This window comes from Ranitomeya imitator, chromosome 2 (assembly GCF_032444005.1).
Source record: "Ranitomeya imitator isolate aRanImi1 chromosome 2, aRanImi1.pri, whole genome shotgun sequence".
NCBI classification, from domain to species: domain Eukaryota; kingdom Metazoa; phylum Chordata; class Amphibia; order Anura; family Dendrobatidae; genus Ranitomeya; species Ranitomeya imitator.
In genome coordinates, this window is record NC_091283.1 from 824,474,671 (window position 1) to 824,492,768 (window position 18,098).

The following is an 18,098-nucleotide window of genomic DNA, read 5'->3' on the forward strand; positions in this document are numbered from 1 at the left end:
TTTGATTTTGATGCTGCTGCTTTAGTGTCCCTGGTATTGAGCTGCAGTACAAGACACAGCATGCAGTAAAAGAAAGTGTTCCTGGGGAAAAAGAAAAGTTTTTTTTTTTTTTTTGTTTGTTTTTGTTTTTTTTAAGTCTTGTGATGTAATTTCTTGGTTCAACACCACCACCTTTCTCATACCAATGCAGTGGCGTCAGAGTACTGGGTTTAGGGCTTGGTGTCAGCGTTGCCCCGCAGCGCTCTGACTGACAGTCTTACAGAAGTTAGTGTTACCTCTGGTCACGGTGACATCTGGCAGCATGATCCCGCAGTACTCTGACGGATGGTCTCACCGGTGGTAGCATTACCGCGAATAAGAACCACCGCTCTGGTGTTTCCCACGCTGTAAAACAGATGACAGTGTGGGAAATGCCATAGGAAGATGGTAAGAAACGCAAATAAAAATGCAGCAAATCCACAAAGATTTTTATACCTGCGTTTTTGCTGTGGATTTGACCGACTCAATTGAAGTCAAAGGGTGAAAAACGCTGCAGAAATGCACAAAGAATGGACATGCTGCAGAAAAAAACGCACTGCAAATACTCAGGGAAAATGACCGATCGTGTGCACAACACTTCAGGATTGTCATTGCATTACCTTATAGAATAATTCCATAGCGTGTTTGGCCCAATTCCGTGTTGAAAAAACGCATCAAAAATGCACCGTGTGCGCACTGCCTTATGTGCTGCTGGCTCTGCTATATGGGGGGCTCTGCTAAATTCTACTACTGTAATGGGGTCCCTGTCACGTCCTGGCTTTAATAGGGGCTATTATCCATATAGGCTCTGTAACGGGGTCCTTATGTGCAGGCTCTGTTATGGGGGGGTCCTTATTATGTGCTGGCTGTGTAATGGGGGGTCCTTATGTGCTGGCTGTGTAATGGGGATGCTGTCCTGGCGCTACTATAGGGGTCTCTATCCTGCTAGGTCTGTTATTGGGTACCTTGGGGTCTCTGCCTCTTCTAATTTCACTCTATGAATAATCTACATTTATAGTTGCAAAGAAAAAAAAAATAGTCGACGTTTAACAATTTGCTTACAAAATAATAATAAAAAAGTGTTTTAATTGTGGTTTAGTTGGTGATTGTGTTTGGCAGCGAGCCCTCCCGCCATTACACATGAATTCCTGCATTCCTCGCCTTTATTAACCTTCTCTTTTCTTCCAGAACAAGGCGTTAATTCAGTGAAAGACGGAAACTACACCAAAGCAATTGAACTGTTTAGTGACGCGATCAGATTAGATCCTAAAGATTACAGGTAAAAATGTGCAGCCGGGAGCGACGGCGTCTGCCGGAGGGTTTATATCTTCCTTATCATGTAACCTGCTGTGGAAATTGGATTTGGGTTCTGATTCCTTGAAGTTTAAGGAAATGTTTATTTATCATGATGATAATGTTGTTAATCTGTGTGCGGAACCGCGATTATATGGGGAGCACACTGACCTCATCCAAGTCTGTTATTATCAGTCATTGTACAGGAGGAGGAGGTGAGCTGTGATATCACCTATTGTGAATGGTGGATCCTGTGTTATCTACTGTATATAGAGGTGTTATCAGTCATTATACAGGAGGAGGTGAGCTGCGACATCACCTATTGTGAATGGTGGATCCTGTGTTATCTACTCTATATAGAGTTATCAGTCATTGTTGGAGGAGGTGAGCTGCGACATCACCTATTGTGAGTGGTGGGTCCTGTGTTATCTAATCTTTATAGAGATGTGATATGTGATTGTACAGGAGGAGGAGGTGAGCTGTGACATCACCTATTGTGAATGGTGGATCCTGTTATCTACTCTATATAGAGTTGTTATCAGTCATTGTTGGAGGAGGTGAGCTGTGACATCATCTATTGTGAATGGTGGATCCTGTGTTATCTACTGTATATAGAGGTGTTATCAGTCATTGTAGAGGAGGAGGAGGTGAGCTGTGATATCACCTATTGTGAATGGTGGATCCTGTGTTCTCTACTCTTTATAGAGATGTGATATGTGATTGTACAGGAGGGGGTGAGCTGTGAAGACTGACTTAAGAAAACCACTTGCTAATCGCTCTGACCATTGCTAGCGCCGGTCTTTATGCTGTAGGAGGTTACAGGGCTCCAGATACATCTATAATGACTGATTTATTTTCGGAGGGCCGGGTTTTGTTCATTCTCCTAACTCTTGTGAGATTCCAGTTTATCGGTCAGTGCTGAACTGTTGGATATCAAGATTTTTTTTTTTTTTTTTTTCTGTAATAACTTTCTTGGACGCGCTAATATATTTTGCACTTTTCAGGTATTTTGGAAACCGTTCCTATTGCTACGAGCAGCTGGAGCTTTACCCCAAGGCCCTGGTGGACGCAGACATTTCCATACAGCTCTCGGCTGATTGCCCTAAGGGCTATTTCAGGAAAGGCCGAGCCCTGAAAGGATGCAATGTACGTATCCCTTTAAAGCTATAGGTGGCATGGGGCGTTTCAGCTGCTTTCTCATGTCTGTCGTGTGTAAGATGGATGAATATTCACAATCTCTTGTTATACATGGTACACACGGTATACAGCATCCTGCTCCGCTGTATATATCCACCAATCACAGGTGGTATGTCATCTGCACCTTTTCTGTATAATTAAGGATCCCTTTAAATTTGAAGAGACACCTGTGCCATACATGCTGCTGCGCCGGGCGCAGTTGTCGCCTTTCCTGTGCCATAGACGTGCCCTAGTGCCCCTCCATAATCCTGCTCAACATTTTGTAGAGCTTTTGATAGATGTGATCTGGTCGCCTCTCCCTGTATATAAAATAATCTAGGTGTGATTGGAGGACCCCTTTAATTGCCATTAACAGATTTATCTCCTTGGCACAGAGGTATCTGGAAGCAGAAGACGCCTTCAAGATGGTGTTAAAGTTGGATGACGGATGCAGCGAGGCTTCAAAGGAGATTCACACTTGCCAAGTTTTGCGACTCATGGTAATTTAATGGCTTTTTAAATTTGTATTTTTTTTTTTTCCCCCCCGTGTAATATGGCTTATAAAATGCCATTTTCAGATACGCTGTGTTAAAAAAAAATCAGTTTAGTTTGAGATACTCATGATGGTTCTCTGCTGGTTTTCCTCAATCGTTTCACAATCCTGTATTTCCGGCTGTGCTGCAGTGGAAAGCATGGTGAAAAGCCTGCGGTGCAATATAAAGCATGAAGGAAGGACCGGTCATCAGAAAGTGAATCTCCAGTAGTCGGTGTAGATAAAGGGGTTGTCTCAACTTCTCGAAGGGGTAAAATTAAAAAGGATGTGAAAAAATAAGCAACTTTGCAGTTCACCTCTGGTTCCTGGATTCCGCACAGCAAGTCCGCAGCTAATACAGTACAGTGCAAGAAAATGTAAAAATCCCAGTCGCACATTGCAGAAAAAAATCCGCCCGACCGTGAAAGCATGGTGCAGACCTCATATCTACAGCACGCTCTTTATTTTGACAATTATCATTGCAGTTTCCTCCCATCCATTTTCAGTGCTCCGTTGTGGATTTTCCCCTTATGCCATTTACTAATTCCATAAGTAGCACACATGCAGATTCATAGCCAAATCCGCAGTGGACATGTTTTGCAATGTGTAATTGAGGGATTTTTTAATTCTATAGTTTTTAGATTATTGTCCAGGTTACCGGCCAACTCTGCAGTCTGTGGTAGCCGATTTCCAAGGCAAGGAGCGTACACTTACAAGAAGTCCACTATACGGATTGTAAGCACTGATCTGAAGCTGGCCGGACTACTGGATCTGCCAAGCTTCATTGCTCCTCCGATGCTGCTGAGGCTAATCTGTCTGCTTGGAGCATCTAAGAGAGGACACAGCTTGGAATAGCATTGCTGCTATGGTGCTGGTCAAAACTGTCAATCAAGTGGAACTCGATGCACACCAGCAAGCAGGAGGCGGGGGAGTTCTGCGCTGCGGCAAGCAGGAGGCGGAGGAGTTTTGCACTGTGGCAAGCAGGAGGCGGAGGAGTGTTGCGCGTCTGAAGAATGTAGCTTTAGCACCTTTCACAATGCAGTTACTCTTGCTCCTTTCACTTTCAGCATCTGATTGCTGTCAGGCATTCTTAACATCCAGATTACGGAGATTTGGGAAATTCTGAGCAAATAAAAAGTAAATGTTTCTAATCCTACAATAAATACAATTATGAAAGCAGAAAACTAGATACGCTGCGACAAAATAAGCAACAGATTTTTTTATTTATTTATTTTATCATACCCTAAGGTGTCTTTCGCTTTTTTTTTTTTTTTTTTTTGTAGGATCTGGGTTTTACCCAGGGACAAAGCCTTCACTTGGTAGAGGAATACGGATCTGTTGCTGCTGTAATGGAAGCGCCAATTTCTGCTAAAGGTGATTTTCCGGACACTTACCCTTATTTACGGGGGGGCAGAGGCCGAGCTCTCGGTGACTTTCCTTCTCCTCCTTTTCCCCCCCGCAGTCTTGCAGGAGAACATGAAGCTCGATGAGACGGGAGAAGAGGAGCTGCTCTTCCTAAATGACTTGTCTGAGTGAGTGCAGCGGCCGCCGCCACATCTGCTGCCGGAGGAAACCTATAAATCTGTAATGGCTGACAACAGCGTATCCGTGCTCTCCACAAGTATTTCACTTATGCAGATTGCCTTCCTTTTTAATCTCGTAGTCAGGCGTGCGTTTCACGGTTCAGTTCCCTCCCGAGCGTCGTCTTCGGGATATTATTATAAACTGTTTTACGGGAGAATGTTTCCTGACAACTGCCGGCTCTTATTACAGGATCGGTTTCGCCCGCTTTCTATCACGTTGGCTGCGGTGGTCTCTGCTCTTTATCTGCTGGTTTCTATAGCTGTAGCAGAGCTGAATTTTGCATGGAGCATTTCCTCCTTCTTTTTTGTTTTTTTGCAATCGTCGAGAGAACCTTACAAACGTTCATTTTGCGCAATTGATGCACCAGATCTGGAACAGGTTTTATTTTATTTTACTCATTTATATAGCGCCGTTAATTCCACAGCATATTACAGACATTATCGTCGCTGTCCCCGATGGGGCGCACACTCTAAACTCCCTATCAGTATGTCTTTGGAATGTGGGAGGAAACCGGAGAACCCGGAGGAAACCCACGCAAACACGGGGAGAACATACAAACTCCTTGAAGATGTTGTCCTTGGTGGGATTTGAACCCAGGACTCCAGCGCTGCAGTGCTAACTATTGAGCCACCGTGCTGCCCCAAATAGTATTAAACTGTTTATATTTATTTTATTCCCACTGCTGCCCCATTTTTTTTTTATCCACCATTAAAAAGAAAAAAAGGGCTTTTTTATTTAGTGTTATTTTTTTATGGTCTTTACCATAAGCCGGTATGGCAGACGTTGCAAAGCAACAGTGCTAACCACTGAGCCACCTTTCTAACCACTGAGCTGCTGACCACTGTACTTTATGTAGTAGCCATATAGAATAATGCAAAGATCATTCCAATGCAAGGCCTTAGTCATGAGCGAATGTCTTCGGATAAGGTGTTATCTGAGCATGCTTGAATGTTAACAGACTGTCTTCACCGTGCTCGAAAAAAATATGTTCGAGTCCCTGCGGCTGCATGTCTTGTGTCTGTTAGCGTTAAACAGTCCCTGTATGTGTTGCGGCTGTCGAACAGGTGCAAGACATGCAGCCGCAGGGACTGAAACGTATTTTTCGAGCACACCGAAGACACCCGGTTAGCCCCTGAGCATGCTCAGATAACACCATATCCGAACACGCTCGCTCATCACAAATCTTGATTTTTCAGCACAAGAGACTTTGGACCATTGTACCTTCTGACTTGGTAGGAACAGTTTGGGGAAGGCTTTTTTGGGTCCCCATGACCATGTCTATGAAGACAAGGTTGGTGGCATTTGAGCATGTCCAGCCACACAGAGCCCGGACCTCAGCTCCATCCAACACCTAGACCGGAAATTGTTGAGTCCGGCTCCCCCCCCTCAATATTAGGGTCTCGACTCACAAATGCTCTTCTGGATGAAGGGGCAACAATCCTACACAGATCCTTTCCAGAAGTGCCTGAACCGTTGTATCTGCAGAAGGGGCGACTCCATATTTGTCTATGGAGAATGGGAGGTCAGGAAAGCTCCTGCGGTCGACGGAGCACAGACTTTTCTCCATATAGTGTGTGTCTGCAAACACTGTGCCGACTAAATGTTTGTCTAGAACCTCACATAAAAACAAGCTGTAAGCCCACTGGCCACGACAAGGCGACGAGCAAGGCGACAAGCCCACCGGCCACGACAAGGCGACGCTCACCTCTGTAACTCAATGTAAAAACATGTGCATAGAGTTTGCGTAAATCTTAGCACCCTCAGACAGGATACTGCTTTTACTTTTCTGTCTATTTGTCAACGTTTTGTGTAGGATTTGGTTTTCTCCCTTCCATTTCTTTGTCCTGTGGTCGCACTGATTTCTCCCTCCTTGTGTATTGTTCTGCAGGACGCAGAGCTGTTCGCTGTGGGTGGGAAACGTCACCGACCAGATAACGGAAAAGCAGCTGCGCGACCTGTTTAAATAGTAAGGAAAAGCTCTGTTTTTGGCTTTTATTTTCCATGTTTCTGCTGGTTTTTGTAAAGGGACAGCATTTTAAGCCGCTCTTTGTTTTTTGGCTGGGTGGCTGCTTGCCGCAGTAACAAGCTCATGTGTTTGGTTCTGCGTCAGGGCTCGCATGCTGATCGCGGCATTGTAATAGTGGCCCATTTGGCTACTCCGATTTCAGAACGGGCTCATAATGATACATCTGAATTCAATTGAACAAACTTTAAAGGTGCAGTGGGACCCCAAAGTGCCAGAACGGGGGACTTGGGACCTTTGTTTTCTCCTGGCTAGCGATAAGGTGTTATCTGAGCATGCTCAAATTAAATAGTAAAAGTGATATACTGTTATGTAGCAAACCTTAACTTGGCAAAAAAAAAATAAATAAAATGGTTATTTATCATTGTTACTAATAATATTGGTAGAATGTTATATTATTAAATAATCATTTAAAAATCATTTTTTTTTTCCTATTTTGCACTAGATTTCCTGGTTTCGGCAAGGTGTTTTTTTTTTGTTTTTTTTTTAAGCTTTTCCTTCTTCTTAGATTTGATTTGATATTAGCCATCGTTTCACTTAGTTGTGTTCAGTTTGTGACTCTACCTGTAAATTCTGCGGAGGGGAAAGTCTTGGCTTCATCTCATTAGCTCTGTTTGCCTCTGACAATTAGCCTTGAAATTAGCGTAGTCGTTACGCGTTACTGAAAAGCATCGCTCTGCAACACCGCGCAGCCGGGGACCGCACTGCTTAATGGATGGCGGGAGGGAATGCCGACGCCTCTCCATAGTCAGCTCATTAGTCTAAGGAGTCAAAATAATTAATATTTTATTATTTATCTGAATTATTTTTACTTTTTAGACCATTTATTGCCCCATCGGAGGGCGCGACGTCCATTTATCAGCCGATCACAGGGTGTTCTGCTGCTGAAACCCTCAGCGATCAGATGTGACCGGCGATAGAATAAGGCAGAAAGTGTTCAATTCTCCTGCAGCGCCTCCGCAGGAGAAATGGAGAATTGCACAATTCAGAGCAACCATGGCACATGTACTGGCATTAGGATTTTTTTTTTTTTTCACTCTTTTTTTTTTTTTGTATCTGAAATCCGATAAGCATCTGATTAACTACCTGTCCCTGCAGAAAGCTCTGGAATCTGCTGACAAAACATCTATAATCTAGAGTTTACTTTATTCTTTGCATTTTTCAGCAATTTAAATTTTTTGCAACTAATTTAATGATTAAATTTGTTTTGTTTTTTTTTCTTTCTTTTACAACTGTTTCATTTTTTTTTTCTTTTCCCCAGTTATGGTGAAATTCACAGCATTCGACTCCTCGGTGAAAGATTCTGTGCGTTTGTGAACTTTAAGTGCCCCATTGCGACAGCCAGAGCACTTGAGGCGCTGCAGGTAAGAAGTGGTGTGTGTGTGCACCTAGCAATGGCTTCTTCTGGCATGTGAGCGCACAAGTTGTAGCGGGGCAGCACACTCTATACTACTGTACGGACGCTTCCAGCGAGCGGATCGGTATTCCTAGCGCATATTACATTACAATGTCCAGTTCAAAGCCGACGCTCCCCAGAGCTGAAATCGCTGCAGCAAACTCTGTGCAGGCATTACACCTGTATGGTGGAAGATTTCAGCTCTGAAGACTGTAATACAGCCAGTGCAAGATCTCTCCTCCAAAAGGAAGGAAAACTGTTCCACACTTGGTTTAGCGCCCCCTGCTGTTATATACCTGGTTTAGCGCCCCTGCTGTTATATACCTGGTTTAGCGCCCCTGCTGTTATATACCTGGTTTAGCGCCCCTGCTGTTATATACCTGGTTTAGCGCCCCTGCTGTTATATACCTGGTTTAGCGCCCCTGCTGTTATATACTTGGTTTAGCGCCCCCTGCTGTTATATACTTGGTTTAGCGCCCCCTGCTGTTACATACCTGGTTTAGCGCCCCCTGCTGTTATCTACCTGGTTTAGCGCCCCCTGCTGTTATATACTTGGTTTAGCGCCCCTGCTGTTATATACCTGGTTTAGCGCCCCTGCTGTTATATACTTGGTTTAGCGCCCCCTGCTGTTATATACTTGGTTTAGCGCCCCCTGCTGTTACATACCTGGTTTAGCGCCCCCTGCTGTTATCTACCTGGTTTAGCGCCCCCTGCTGTTATCTACCTGGTTTAGCGCCCCCTGCTGTTACATACCTGGTTTAGCGCCCCCTGCTGTTACATACCTGGTTTAGCGCCCCCTGCTGTTATCTACCTGGTTTAGCGCCCCCTGCTGTTATCTACCTGGTTTAGCGCCCCCTGCTGTTATATGCCTGGTTTAGCGCCCCTGCTGTTACATACCTGGTTTAGCGCCCCCTGCTGTTATATACCTGGTTTAGCGCCCCTGCTGTTATATACTTGGTTTAGCGCCCCCTGCTGTTATATACTTGGTTTAGCGCCCCCTGCTGTTACATACCTGGTTTAGCGCCCCCTGCTGTTATCTACCTGGTTTAGCGCCCCCTGCTGTTATATACTTGGTTTAGCGCCCCTGCTGTTATATACCTGGTTTAGCGCCCCTGCTGTTATATACTTGGTTTAGCGCCCCCTGCTGTTATATACTTGGTTTAGCGCCCCCTGCTGTTACATACCTGGTTTAGCGCCCCCTGCTGTTATCTACCTGGTTTAGCGCCCCCTGCTGTTATCTACCTGGTTTAGCGCCCCCTGCTGTTATATGCCTGGTTTAGCGCCCCTGCTGTTACATACCTGGTTTAGCGCCCCCTGCTGTTATATACTTGGTTTAGCGCCCCCTGCTGTTATATACTTGGTTTAGCGCCCCCTGCTGTTATATACTTGGTTTAGCGCCCCCTGCTGTTACATACCTGGTTTAGCGCCCCCTGCTGTTATATACCTGGTTTAGCGCCCCCCTGCTGTTACATACCTGGTTTAGCGCCCCCTGCTGTTATATACCTGGTTTAGCGCCCCCCTGCTGTTACATACCTGGTTTAGCGCCCCCTGCTGTTATATACCTGGTTTAGCGCCCCCTGCTGTTATATACCTGGTTTAGCGCCCCCCTGCTGTTACATACCTGGTTTAGCGCCCCCTGCTGTTATATACCTGGTTTAGCGCCCCCTGCTGTTATATACCTGGTTTAGTGTCCCCTGCTGTTACATACCTGGTTTAGCGCCCCCTGCTGTTATCTCCCTGGTTTAGCGCCCCCTGCTGTTATATACCTGGTTTATCGCCCCCTGCTGTTATATACCTGGTTTAGCGCCCCCTGCTGTTATCTACCTGGTTTAGCGCCCCCTGCTGTTATCTACCTGGTTTAGGGTCCCCTGCTGTTATATACCTGGTTTAGGGTCCCCTGCTGTTATATACCTGGTTTAGCGCCCCCTGCTGTTATCTACCTGGTTTAGCGCCCCCTGCTGTTATATACCTGGTTTAGCGCCCCCTGCTGTTATCTACCTGGTTTAGCGCACCCTGCTGTTATCTACCTGGTTTAGCGCACCCTGCTGTTATATACCTGGTTTAGCGCACCCTGCTGTTATCTACCTGGTTTAGCGCCCCCTGCTGTTATCTACCTGGTTTAGCGCACCCTGCTGTTATCTACCTGGTTTAGCGCCCCCTGCTGTTATATACCTGGTTTAGCGTCCCCTGCTGTTATCTACCTGGTTTAGCGCCCCCTGCTGTTATATACCTGGTTTAGCGCCCCCTGCTGTTATATACCTGGTTTAGCGTCCCCTGCTGTTATATACCTGGTTTAGCGTCCCCTGCTGTTATCTACCTGGTTTAGCGTCCCCTGCTGTTATCTACCTGGTTTAGCGCCCCCTGCTGTTATATACCTGGTTTAGCGTCCCCTGCTGTTATCTACCTGGTTTAGCGCCCCCTGCTGTTATATACCTGGTTTAGTGTCCCCTGCTGTTATCTACCTGGTTTAGCGCCCCCTGCTGTTATCTACCTGGTTTAGCGCCCCCTGCTGTTATATACCTGGTTTAGCGTCCCCTGCTGTTATCTACCTGGTTTAGCGCCCCCTGCTGTTATATACCTGGTTTAGTGTCCCCTGCTGTTATCTACCTGGTTTAGCGCCCCCTGCTGTTATCTACCTGGTTTAGCGTCCCCTGCTGTTATCTACCTGGTTTAGCGCCCCCTGCTGTTATATACCTGGTTTAGTGCCCCCTGCTGTTATCTACCTGGTTTAGTGCCCCCTGCTGTTATCTACCTGGTTTAGCGCCCCCTGCTGTTATATACCTGGTTTAGCGCCCCCTGCTGTTATATACCTGGTTTAGCGTCCCCTGCTGTTATATACCTGGTTTAGCGTCCCCTCCTGTTATATACCTGGTTTAGCGTCCCCTGCTGTTACACTCCTGGTTTAGCGCCCCCTGCTGTTCTTTTTTTTTTTCTTGGAACATTCATCTAATGTGTCCATTGCTGGTGAGCCGTTTCCTACTGGTGGTCTCACAACAGCAGGGATCACTTGTCCATCTGTGCCAGAGGATCCAGGTAACGGGACTGATCTACTCGGCGTGTCTGACCCCAGCACTGGGCACATTTGGTGGATTTTCTGAGACGTAACCAAAAGAACAGCAGGGGGCGCCGTAATGAGAATGTAATGGTAAGATCTGCACATGGGCGCAGACATTTTCTATTGAAATCTTGTCCTGTTTTACATAATCTTATCCAGTAATATAAATAGTTATTTGTCGTTCAAAATCTTTAACGACGTCGTAGTAAAGAGAAATTATCAATCAGAAAAAGACCTACTTGTTAAATCAGCTTTTTATTTCATGGATTAAAAACCAAATCAGTGGGGGCGCTAGTTGTCTGACCCCCACAGATCTGAGGATCCTGGCTCTATACTGCTGAGAAACATGAGATTAGAGAGAATTTTGCTCCTATCCACAGGGTAAAGAAGTAGAGAACACAAAGTTATTGATTCGATACCCGGACAAGCCTTACCGACCCTTGGCCGTCATCAGTTCTGAAGCACAAACCAAAACGGCAGCAGCAAAGTAAGTTGTCACCCGCGGAGCGCCCGCTGCACATCTGTCTTTATGGAAAATCGAGTATTATCAAGCTTCATTCGATTATTTTGGTTTATTTTCTATTCTTCATCACGGGCCCCTCGGGGGCGGGCACTCAGCTTTCCCCATCTGTAAATTACATTTCTGCCTAATTATGGATCCAAAGAAAAATAATTGCAACATCAACTCTATAGTGAGGAGCCTGCTGGGGCCATATTGGTTCTCTCTGCTTTGTCGGACACAGATAAAATTAAATGGTCCCTGTGTTTTCAGACAGTGTGATCAGTGATTGTAGATTATCTACTTATCAAATCATCTATCAGTTCATTTAAATGGGGTCGTCCAGCCTTAGAGTACAAGTCTGCAGTCACTCTCTGTGACATGTGACTCCTCACCCTCGCTGCTCGCTGTGAGGATTCTCCAGCCCCGGGATCGGGCAGTCATGTGACCACAAGTCTGCAATTAAAAATGCTTCCTGCCACATCCTGATTGTGTCCGGCCGCGCACGTCTAGTTGGTGTGTGACTGCATGCATTATGTGGCTACGCTCCTGGACCCAAAGAATCCTCACCGCGTCCAGTGAGTGTGTGACTGCAGAACGGTGAATCCTCACAGTGTGACTACTGACTTGTACCAAAAGGCCGGACATCCTATAAAGTTATCATGTTGTTTTAATCGAGAAATTGAGCCCCCAAATAAGAGGGTCTTCCTTCTGTATAAATTGCGATTTACTGCTTGTTGCCAAGTGTAATCTGTCCCGAGACGAATTACAGAAAGTGGGGGTGGTCCTCTGTCGATCTCTTCACCAAGTGGGGGCGGTCCTTAGTTGCGTTCAAGTGGGGGCGGTCCTTAGTCGCATTCTTTACCAAGTGGGGGTGGTCCTTAGTCGCGTTCTTCATCAAGTGGGAGCGATCCTTTTTTGCGCTCTTCACCAAGTGGGGGTGGTCCTTTGTCGATCTCTTCACCAAGTGGGGGCGGTCCTTAGTCGCGTTCTTCAAGTGGGGGCGGTCTTTAGTCGCGTTCTTCATCAAGTGGGAGAGATCCTTTTTTGCGCTCTTCACCAAGTGGGGGTGGTCCTTTTTTTGCGCTCTTCACCAAGTGGGGGTGGTCCTTTGTCGATCTCTTTACCAAGTGGGGGTGGTCCTTAGTTGCGTTCTTCACCAAGTGGGGGTGGTCCTTTGTCGATCTCTTTACCAAGTGGGGGTGGTCCTTAGTTGCGTTCTTCACCAAGTGGGGGTGGTCCTTTGTCGATCTCTTTACCAAGTGGGGGCGGTCCTTAGTTGCGTTCTTCAAGTGGGGGTGGTCCTTTGTCGATCTCTTCACCAAGTGGGGGCGGTCCTTTGTCGATCTCTTTACCAAGTGGGGGCGGTCCTTAGTCACGTTCTTCACCAAGTGGGAGCAATCCTTTTTTGCGCTCTTCACCAAGTGGGGGTGGTCCTTTGTCGATCTCTTCACCAAGTGGGGGCGGTCCTTAGTCGCGTTCTTCACCAAGTGGGGGCGGTCCTTAGTTGCGTTCTTCACCAAGTGGTGGCGGTCCTTAGTCGCGTTCTTCACCAAGTGGGGGCGGTCCTTTGTTGATCTCTTCACCAAGTGGGGGCGGTCCTTTGTCGATCTCTTCACCAAGTGGGGGTGGTCCTTAGTCGCGTTCTTCACCAAGTGGGGGTGGTCCTTAGTCGCGTTCTTCACCAAGTGGGGGTGGTCCTTAGTCGCGTTCTTCACCAAGTGGGGGCGGTCCTTTGTCGATCTCTTTACCAAGTGGGGGCTGTCCTTAGTCTCGTTCTTCACCAAGAGGGCGGTCCTTTTTTGCGCTTTTCACCAAGTGGGGACGGTCCTTTGTTGATCTCTTCACCAAGTGGGCGGTCCTTTTTCACGCTCTTCACCAAGTGGGGGATGTCCTTTTTTGCGCTCTTCACCAAGTTGGGGCTGTCCTTTTTCGCGCTCTTCACCAAGTGGGGGGTGGTCCTTTGTCGATCTCTTCACCAAATGGGGGCAGTTGTTTGTCGCGCTCTTCGCCAAGTGATGGCGGTGCTTTGTCGCGCTCTTCACCAATGGGGGTGCAGTCCTTTGTTTGCAGTTCACAGGCATTAGACAAAGGCCCGCCCCCCTTGGTGAAGAGCAAAACAGACATGGCGAAGACAAGCTTTCCATTCTGGGTAGACAGGCCATTGAGCAATGATGGTAGAAAGTCATGCTAAGACTTTGAAAGTCCCAATACCTATAGTGCTGGCAGAATACTGAATGGCGCACCAGCGGCTGAAAAAAGGTGTCTGGCAATTAGAATGTGGATAGATACTGGACATATTAGACTGGTCTGTGCGCCAAAGGAAGCTTTATCTGGTAATGGAGGCAGACAACACCAGAGTAAGAGCCTGGTCTCACTGCTGAGTGAAAGTGTGTAGAATGTTGTAGCGGTAGGTTTAGGCTATGAAGTGATGTCTATGTCTGATCTTCTTGCATATACCCCTGTGCACGTCTCGCTGGTGACTGCAGAGCTGTCGTTAGACCTTGAGATGTGACATTTGGCCGTGGCCTCGCCAGTCTGCCCTCCCATTGATTTGTAGCAGTCTATTTCCTGCTGCTGCTAATGATCGCTCCGGAGGTGCTACATCTTCCTCCTTATAATATTAGTTTTAGTTTGCAGTCTTGTGTCCATGAACAGACTGTGCCGATCCTTGGATTCTGCCCATCCTCCCTACGGTGCGCGCCTCGCGCCTCCCATTAATGTGCTGCTGTGTAATAATTGCAGTCCTGGGTGACATCTACCATTTGTTCATCCTCCTCGCAGCCCGAGCTGATTGCTTTCTCGCCTTATTCTGCTGCTTGAGCAGTCGACTCGTGAACCGGGGGGTGGAATGTGCCGAGGGGCGCGTCGACCATCAATATTTAATAATCGCTGAACTGCGCTGACCCCAACTTCTGTTGTTTTAAAAAAGTTTAAAAAAAAAAAAAACTTTACTGAGAAGCTGAAATATCAGTATTATATGCGGAAATGTATCACTAGCCCCTCTATGCCTTACACGGAAAGCACATGGCCAGAGGCGTGCGGACCACCAATACCCTTACTCTCCACCACTCCATTTAAATGCTACGGCACCGATCCAAAAAATGTAACTACAAGGACAGATAATAAAAGCAATAATATGTTTTTTCTTTTTAGCACCAAGAAGAAAGTATCCTCTAAGAGCAGTGAATGTTTCTACTGGAGGTTGAACGGCTGCAGTTACGGCGAGAAATGCCGCTACCGCCACATACCGGAGAACAAAGGGGTAGACCGAAGACCCTGGAAAAGCTAATCCGCGGAAGGAGCGGACATCATGAAGAAATGTGATCCAAGTGCAATTTACTACAAAAAAGTACTGAAGATTCCTCTTTACTTAGAAGCCGCAGTCTGTCCATCTCTCATGGCGAGGGGTGTACCTGCACTTTATTACTGGACCCTGCAGGGGGCATCTGCCCGCACTGTGCCAACTGTTACCCCCCCGGAGCAGACGGACGGACTGTTCTGGAAATATGCAGACCTGTTACAGACAGCCAAACGCAGTATTTTACCCCAGCATGAAATTGCATCACTGAGGTCATGGTTTTTCAGCTCATTCCCTATGGACGGAAAAAAGCTTTTTGTGCTTTTTTTTTTTTATATATTTTTTTTTTTTTCGTTCACTTTTTTCTGTAAGCTATATAATGGTTGTTTTAATTATATAATATATAATAAATGTATTTTAATTTTTCATCTTTTACGATTTTTCCTTTTTTTTTTTTGTGTATAAGCAATATATTTATATAAAACAGATACGCACAAAATAATCTAAGCGTGCGTATATATTTTAATATACACATTTATTTAGATTATTTTGTGTTTATATATTATTTTATACAAATATATATTGCATGCACCCAAAAAAAAATTTGCAAACTCCTAAAGATGAAAAATAAATTTTTTTAACTAAAGACCGCTTTATATTGCTTAGCCGAAAAAAGTGAACAAAAAAAAAAAAAAAATTGGATATTGGATGAATAAGTTTAATTGCAAAATATATACACACATTTATGCATTTACATTTATTCACCCCTCCTTCCAATTGCAAATTTTATAAATGTTCTGGGTGCAGTAAACCAATGAAACAAGAGGCAAAAATGACATGACTCGCCACAACGAGTATAACAGGGTTTTTTTTAACAGTATTTATCTTACCGTGGGTTATTATAATTTTATTATACGAAGTATTTTTTTTTTTATATTATTAATCTTCCATTAGTTCCTTAAAGATCAGTCCCCTAGTCCATGAACGAATGGAGTGATTGTCCGCATTTGCAGACATATGGGAACTTTGGAGCCCCACTCTCAGGACTGGTTGAGTTCCCAGCAATCCACACTCATTTAGCACCAGAGCATGCTCAGATAACACCTTATCCAAGCACGGTCACTCATCACAAATCAGCATGTACCCGGTAATTAGGTGATAATTTACTGATATGTTAATTAACCCATTAAGGCATTTTTTAAAATCACACAATACGTATTTATTAGTGTTTTATATTTTTTTTTATTTTTTTTGTTGTTTTTACATTTTATCCTAACCTACAACTAATCCTCAGTTATGCAGTTTCACTCCCCATTATTTAATATATTGTATTTTGGCTCAAGGAGAGTCCCCCCCTCCCTCCCTCCCTCCCGTCTGCAAGACGGACCCCTCCTTCCATTATTCTAACCCATGGCTTCAAGACAACCCCCGCATCCGTTAATTGCTTGTGTCGAGGAGCAATTTTCAGCCTTTGCAGACCTGGATCACCTTTTGTGAATGTTGGATTTTTTTTTTCTAAATTTTTTTTAATTAAATATATATACATTTACTGTTGCGGCCGGCACGCACCGCATATGAACCGTGCCTAACGAGGACCAAAAAGAAAAAAAACAAACAAACATTTGTGCTTGCCTTGTGGACGTGGCTGGCTGGAGAAGGGGACGATTTAGACCTTCTCCTCCATGTGCCTTATTTTATATTTCCTTCTTTCTGTTTTTTAACTCTTGGAATATTCACACTGTATCTCTGACATGTTTACATCGTTTTGGGTCCCCCCCCCCCCAAGTGATCACAAAATTTTTTTTTTTTTTTTGTGAAAATTTTCCCCCCAAAATACCTGTTTGTTACCTATGATGTTTGTATCATGAAATGTGAAGATTTAATTCTCTTTGAAATGACTTCTATGCTATGTGTAACTTCACCGTGTGTAACTTATTCCTGAGCACTGGCCTTTTATGTATTTTGTAACTTTTATTTATATATATATATATATAATTTTTATTTATTTATTTTTTTTTTTTTTTAAGCTTTTTAATTTTTTTTTTCTTGGTAATGATGGAACCCAAATTTGCTACAAAATCCATTTGAGTCCAGTAAAGTATTAACACCCCCCCATTATGTCCAAGCCATACTTACAAAAGTCTTGGAGGCTGAGATATGGGATGCTTTTTTTTACGAACGCTGCTGACAAATATGAGAAGTAACAGTTAAAGGGGTCTTTTGGGAGAAAAACGGTAACGGTAACTCTCAATTAGAGGGTAAGAGTATTATTAGTGTCGGACCAAACCCTTTAAAGCTTTTCAGGCCTGGCTTATAAGACCCGGTGTGGGCGGATGTGTGTCCCAATTTTTCTGAATTATTCTGTCTAGTTAAGAGCTGCATTCACTCAGCTAATCCACAATAATTTAATTTTATCTTCTGCACTTTTGATGGACAAAAATGCTGCAGATTTGGACTTTGACAGCATGAACATAAGCTATTGATACATTTTATATCCTTTACGGGGCCCCAGAGATCCAGACGTGACTGTATTGCTTTCTCAAATGCCAAATTGACCAATTTCTCACAACAAACGGTTCCGACACCTATAGTGCTGGCAGAATGCCAATGAATGCAACCGACCATTGACCAAACGTGGCCATCACTTATCTGATTTATACGTTCGCGTAGGTTAATGCTCATGTTGAGAGGTTTAGGTTGACTTGAAGAATAAAGGATTTTTTTTGTGCCAAAGAGTCGCTCAGAGTAGAGACTTTATGTATTTCCTAAATCTCCGTTATTTTTGTAACCTAGAATATTGATAGGAGAGCGTGTGACTATCCGCCATACGGTGCACACTGTTAAACAGTTCTGCGCTCTGTGTTGCAGACATTTTGTTCCGTTACGTTGGCGCTCGGTCCATTATACAATGACGTTTTTTAATTTTATTTTTTTAATTCAGACTTTAAATAAGGAAAAATAAACCTTTGAATTATGTTGTTCCTCCCTGATTGGCTTTAACCTGATAACAACCAAGCTGTAAATCTTTTGTAGGCTTTTATGGAGCAGGATTAAATCTCCTGCGATCTACGACCCAGAAGAGAAGACCGAAGCGGTTTATTACCGACTGTCTTTTTTTTTTTTTTTTTTTTTTCTTTTGCTGCTGTATAGTACATAGAAGCATCAGCAATGCGAATGTTTCCGTAGGACCTGGCGATCACATGAGATTAGCTGCCGGGTCC

The 18,098-nt window shown here is 44.7% G+C and overlaps 1 protein-coding gene across 2 annotated transcripts in view; it reads left to right on the top strand.

Moving 5' to 3' along the window:
* Positions 1-16,474, top strand: part of LOC138665979 (tetratricopeptide repeat protein 31-like) — a 53,453-nt gene extending 36,979 nt beyond the window's left edge. The window contains exons 7-15 of one of the 2 annotated variants that reach the window (XM_069754006.1): positions 1,207-1,297; positions 2,316-2,457; positions 2,883-2,987; positions 4,303-4,393; positions 4,482-4,551; positions 6,492-6,569; positions 7,888-7,990; positions 11,458-11,564; positions 14,733-16,474. In XM_069754006.1, the coding sequence (XP_069610107.1) occupies positions 1,207-1,297; positions 2,316-2,457; positions 2,883-2,987; positions 4,303-4,393; positions 4,482-4,551; positions 6,492-6,569; positions 7,888-7,990; positions 11,458-11,564; positions 14,733-14,868 (923 nt within the window). In that variant the 3' untranslated portion in view covers positions 14,869-16,474. The remainder of the gene's footprint in view (positions 1-1,206; positions 1,298-2,315; positions 2,458-2,882; positions 2,988-4,302; positions 4,394-4,481; positions 4,552-6,491; positions 6,570-7,887; positions 7,991-11,457; positions 11,565-14,732) is intronic. The other variant, XM_069754007.1, reaches the window with a different exon arrangement.
* Positions 16,475-18,098: the final 1,624 nt, after the last annotated feature.